Below are 6000 nucleotides of genomic sequence, written 5' to 3' on the forward strand. Positions count from 1 at the left end.
GGAGAGCTTCTGTCCAGTCTGGAGTCAGTGTGGCAACCAAAAAAGAAGCAGATCCCCGGAGGCAGGGTCACCCCCAGTGAGGCCTCTGTGTGTGAGCACTCAGCTATACCTGGAAATACTGGACAGTGAGCGGCTCTGGAACCCACGTTTGGTGGTGGAGGAAAGGGCAGGGATGTGACACCACACGGCTGGACGGGCAGCATCAACATTCCATCCTCAGTGACCGTGGACACTGGTCAGGGGCCAGCGGGTGGCTTATCCGGCAGGGAAGGGTGTGGACTGGGTGAGAAGGAAGCAGGGGCACCGAGTCTCCGGGCAGGGTGGGCACAGGTGAGTGTCCCAGGCCAGCTTGAGCCTCGAGGTGTTCCGAGCAGGCTTCTGTCCCTCCTTCTCCTGGAGGGCAGGGCCTGATGTCCCCTGTGGTAGACAGCTCTCAAACATCTTTGCACACCACAGCCGATGCCACCAAACACTCTCGTCATGTTTCCAGGGTCAGCGGGTGCTTACACACAGGTCTTTCTGGGGGTCAGTCCTGCCCTCAGTGGTCAGTGTCTGCATCTTTGTGGCTCCCACGCTGACTCCAGACTGGACAGAGGCTTTCCTGGGGTCAGTACCCTGCCTCTGCCGTGACCATCTCCAAGTGATTTGGTGGAACTTGGGCCAGATCAGTGGTTGGTCGGTGTACCCCAATCTCTCGCCTCATCCTGACTGGCAAGAGGCAGAGGTCCACTCTGGTTGCCCTCAACTGCCCAGTTTGACCCCTCTAACTGACTCCTTCCCCGCGCCAGCCAGGCTACTTGATGGCCGCCTGCACCAACGTGTTGGCATCATCTTATTTGAAGGGGCTGAGCAGACTGTATTTCTGGAACTTTAAAAAACCCATTGACACAGGTTTGCAGCTGGGCCCTACCTAGAGGTGAACACGGATGTTGTCTTTGTGTCTTGGTTTGTGTACAGATCCTGTTGCTGCTGTTGACAGGTGTCGTCCGTTTGGCTCTGACACACAGCAGCCCTTGTACAACAGAACGAAACACTGCCAGGTCCTGAGCCAACCTCACAATCTTCATTATGTTTGAGCCCATTGTTGCTGACACTGTGCCAAGCCATCTTGTTGGGGGTCTTCCTCTTTTTCTCTAGCCCTCCACTTTACCAAGCATGATGTCCTTCTCCAGGGACTGGTCCCTCCTGATCACATGTCCAGAGTACGTGAGGTGAAGTCCTCCCATGCTACTGCTTCCAAGACAGATTCATGAGCATCGCAGGGAGGTGAACTTACGGATGACAAAGACAGATGTCAGCTTCCACCCATCTGCCAGTCTGCCCTACTGTGGTGGTTAGTGTGAGGCTGGGGGCTATGCCACCGGTATTTTAAACACCAGCACGGTCACTCCTGGTGGACTGATTTCAGTGGAACTTCTAAACTAAGACTAGGAAGAAAGCCCTGGCGAATGACAACCAAAAATCAACCAATGAAAATGCTACAAATTCCAAGTGAGTAGTGTCTGGTACAGAGCTGGAGGATGAGCCCCAGCTTGGAAGGCGCTGGAAATACACAGTGAGAACAACGGGTCTGAGTCCTTCAAGGATGCTGCAGCAGGGTCCAGGCAGTACTCGTTACACTGTACCCGGATCGCCACGACTCAGAGTCCACTTGAAGACACCAACAGTCACAACAGAAAGGACACCAACAGAAGTGTGACCCGGCTCACTTTCCCAGGACCTGGTGGCCCTCAGATATGCCCGTTGGCACTGCCTTCTGTGTATTATGAAGAAGTGCAGCCAGAATGCTCCGTGGAAGCCAGGATGGCCAGACTCGATCTCACGTACTTTGGGCATAGTACGTGTCCCTGTAGAAAGACACCCTGCTTAGTAAATTGATGGTGATGGGTGTGTGTCATTGAGTTGGTTACAATTCATGATGACCTTGTACAGAGTTTCCAGGGCTGTAAATCTTCATGGGAGCTGAAAGCCTTATCTTTCTCCTGCGGAACAGCTGGTAGTTTCAAACTGCTGACCTTGAGGGTAGCAGCCCAATTCGTAACCACTTCGCTACCAGAGCTCGTCTCTTAAATTAGCTGTAAGAAAAGAATGTACCCAGTCCAACAGCTGCGATGTTGGGCATATGGAGTATTAAGAATGGGAAGAATGCTGTGTTATAGCAAACAATGAGAATTCTCAGACATGGACAACCACAGATGGCTCCTTTGTTCGCGCCATAATACGACTGGAGGTCTTCTGAGTCTCTGCCCTACTTCCTGAGCTTCTGCCCACCTGGTATGCCAGACCATCTTTTTTTTGGTCCCTTTCTGTATTCAGCAAATTGTGGTGTTTCTGCTCCACAGCAGTGCAGATGCCCTGTCTTGTTGATGTTGTATCTCTGGGTTCTAGTCCCTGGCATCTAGTAAGATGCCCTTCAAGGCGGTGAGACTGGCATGACATAAAGCGGTAGCCTGCTGTTCTGGTCTTGACCCTGTGGATCGCTCCTGAGAGAAGGGATGGCCGCGGGAGTTTTGCCTGAATCGAAACAGGAGCAGAGCATGGTTTCTTTAACTCAGTGGACAGAGTGGTACAGTGAGTTAGGCGTTGGGCTGCTAACAGCAAGGTTGGCAGTTCAAACCCACCAGCCCCTACAAGGGAGATCAATGAGGAATTCCAGTATACAGCCTCAGAATTCCCAAGAAGTCCTTCTACCTTTTTCTACACAGTTGCTATGACTCAGAACCAACTCGGCGGCACTGGGTTTGATTAGGTTGGGTTTTTGCAGAGCTATTGTGTGGCGCTGTAGGATTGGAGCTGTCGTGTCGCGCTGTAGGATCAGCGCTGGACAGTAAACCATGAGGCTACTCCTCGGAAAAACCCACCAGCTGCTCTTCGGAAACCCTATAGGGGGTCGCTGTGAGTCGGAACTGATTGGATGATACTTAGCAACAACAACGTCATGTTGAAGGGGAGCGCCATGGCTCCATAGGCTAAACACTGGACCATGAACCACAAGGTCTGCAGTTCGAGTCTGCCAGCTGCTCTGCAGGAGAAAGTTGAGGCTTTCTGTTCCTGTGAAGATTGAAGCAGCCTTGGAAACTCTATACAGAACCGCTGTGGGTCAGAACCGACTCAATGGCACTTAACAACAACAGCAATTATTTATGGTCAAGCACAAGACATCTTTCAAGTGTTAAGAACAAGGAGATGAGTTGAGGATTGTGGTGCGCCTGACCTATGACATGGTATTTTCAGTAGCCTCATGCGCATGTCAGAGTCCTGGTGTGACGCTGTGGGCTAATGCGTCAGACTTTTAAGTCATTTGAACTGCAAGGTTGGTGGTTCAGGCTCACCATTCGCTCCTTGGAGACCCTACATAGGGTTGCTATGGGTCGGAATTGACTCGACGGCAATTAGGAACAACGACATCATATACATGTAGAAGTTGGACAGTGAATAAGGAAGACCGTAGAAGAAGCGATGCAGCTGAGTTATGGTGATAGGGAAGGGCATTGAAGGTGCCACACATTGTAAGAGGAACAAACCGATCTGTGCTGGAAGAAGTACAGCCAGAATGACTATTCCTTAGAAGCCAGGATGGTGAGACGTCATCTCTCATACTTTGGACGTGTTTTCATAGAGGGACCGATTCCTGGAAAGAAAGACATCATTCTTGGTAAAGCGGAGGGTCCGTGAAAAAGAGGAAGACCCCCAGTGAGATGGATTGGTACAGTGGCAGCATCAATGGGCTCAAGGGTGGCCACAATTGTGAGGTTGGTGCAGGACTGGACAGTGTTTCGTTCTGTTGGTCATAGGGTCGCTGTGAGTCAGAACAAACTCGATGGCACTTAACAACAATGACAAATCATGTTGAAACCCTGTCTCTGCCTCTATTCTGATGAGCAAGTCACACACACACACACACACACACACACACACACACACACACAGACTGCAAGGCATACTGGGGGTTGACTGGCAGGCGGAAGCTGCCAACCCTGGCTTCCCAGGAAGTTCCTTTTGTGTTTAGCTGTCTTCTCTACGTTTTATCATCATCTGGATGAAAGTTTACAGAGCAAATTGGTTTTTCAGGCAACCATTCATACACACGTTGTTTTTGTGACATCGATGGCTGTTCTTACAATGGAACAATGCTCTTCCCCCTCCCCGCCTGTGTTCCCCGTTTCTGTTCCTCCGTCTTTCCAATCCCTTCCTGCCTTCTGAGTTTTCTCCCTGAGTCAATGCTGGCCTTTATCCCCTAGGACTGACTATTCGAGGAAGTGCGTACCTACCTGGTGTCGTTGTTCCTCTTAGAGGCCTGTCTATGGCTTGGCTGAAAGTTGAGCTTCAGTGAGTGGGGTGGGTGGGTGGGGGGCTGAGTTCAGCTCCACGTCTGAAGGGTGACCATGGGTCATAGTCTTCTTAACTACAGGAAACCTGGCTTTGTTTCTGATTTTGAGTTTTGTTCCATGTTTTTCTGCCACTCCATCCTGGAGGACTCCAGATTCTTCAAGCCCATCGTTGGAGGTCTGCGAAGTAATGAGGGGACTTGACGGCTCATCCCCAGGTGTTGGTTTTAGAGTGTATGTGTTTGTGTCTTCCAGAGACGCCCCTGACCTTAGCCGCCCAGCTGGACGACACCGTGGAAGTGATCAAAGCACTCAGGAATGGCGGTGCACATTTGGACTTCCGTGCCAAAGACGGAATGACCGCCCTGCACAAGGCTGCCCGGATGAGGAACCAAGTTGCGCTAAAGGTAGATGCCAGAGCCTGTCCTACCAGGGGGTGACCTCGCCTCTCATCTAATCCCCCATCCCATGCTTCCTGATACAGCTGGTGAGCAGTGGTCCATCTTTCCCAACCTTAATCCTTGTTTGTTACGTTTAGAACTCACTGCTTACAAAAGTTGTCTCAGTCAGAGGGCCTATGCTTTCAGCCAGCGATGCCAGTGCTGAAACCTAACCCCAACCACAGGAGGATCCCACAAACCCAGCCTCAGGCATGTGGCCAAGCTGCCTGCAACTGCCTCTGAGGGTTGGGGACCCAGTCCCACGGGTGTGGATTATAAACCTCCTCTTCCCTGGCCATCGTCCCCAGGACCAGCTTTGTCTGCCTCACAATGTATTTCTTTGTTATTGAAAAAGTTATACTATGGTATGATCCATGCAACACAACTGTGCCATTTGTACTTTGAAAACAATGTACAATTTAGTGCATTTAGTACATTTCAGTGTTGTGTGACCCGCACCAGTATCTGTCTTCAAGGTTTTTCATCCCTGTGAGCAATAACTCCCAATAACTGAAAGCAGTATTGTTGTTGTTAGGTACCATGTGGTCAGTGGTGTCTCATAGCAACGCAGTGCACGGCAGAGCGAAACTCGACCTGGTCCTGCCATCCTTATGAGTGCTGCTACCTTTAAAGCCATTGCTGCTGCCAAGCCCACCTTGCCAATCCATCATCTCTTTGGGGGTCTTCCCCTTTATCACCGAGCCTCTACTTTACCGAGCGTAATGTCCTTCTCCTGGGGCTGGTCCCTCCTGATGGTATTACTGACATATGAGAGACGAAGTCTCACCATCCTGCCTTCTGAGGGGCTTTCTGGCTGCACTTCTTCCAAGACAGATTGGTTTGTTATTTTTGCAGCCCATGATACTTTTAATATTCTTTTCCAACACCATGATTCAAATGCACTGATTCTTCTAAGGTCTTCCTTACTCATTGTCCAGCTTTCGTGTACATATGAGGTGATTAAGAATACCACGGCTTGGCACAGGCACGCGTTCATCCACCAACTGACATCTTTGCTCTTGAACACTTTAAAGAGGTCTTTGGCAGCAGATTTGTCCAATGCTAATGCATTCAACTGCTTCAAGAGGTAGCATATGATCAAGAGCCAATGATACTGAAGGAGGAAGTCCAAGGTGCATTGAAGGAATTGGCAGAGAACAAGGCACCAGGAATTGATGGAATAAAAATTGAAATCTTTCAAGCAAGTGAGGCAGCACAAGAGGCACTCACTC

General features: G+C 50.3%; 1 protein-coding gene across 1 annotated transcript in view; it reads left to right on the forward strand.

The window, feature by feature from the left end:
- SHANK2 (SH3 and multiple ankyrin repeat domains 2) overlaps positions 1-6000 on the forward strand; it is a 604092-nt gene that overhangs the window by 39035 nt on the left and 559057 nt on the right. Inside the window, exon 5 of the mRNA XM_006860817.1 lies at positions 4584-4735. Coding sequence (XP_006860879.1) covers positions 4584-4735 — 152 coding nt within the window. The remainder of the gene's footprint in view (positions 1-4583; positions 4736-6000) is intronic.

Source organism: Chrysochloris asiatica, unplaced genomic scaffold, assembly GCF_000296735.1.
Source record: "Chrysochloris asiatica unplaced genomic scaffold, ChrAsi1.0 scaffold00040, whole genome shotgun sequence".
Taxonomy (NCBI): domain Eukaryota; kingdom Metazoa; phylum Chordata; class Mammalia; order Afrosoricida; family Chrysochloridae; genus Chrysochloris; species Chrysochloris asiatica.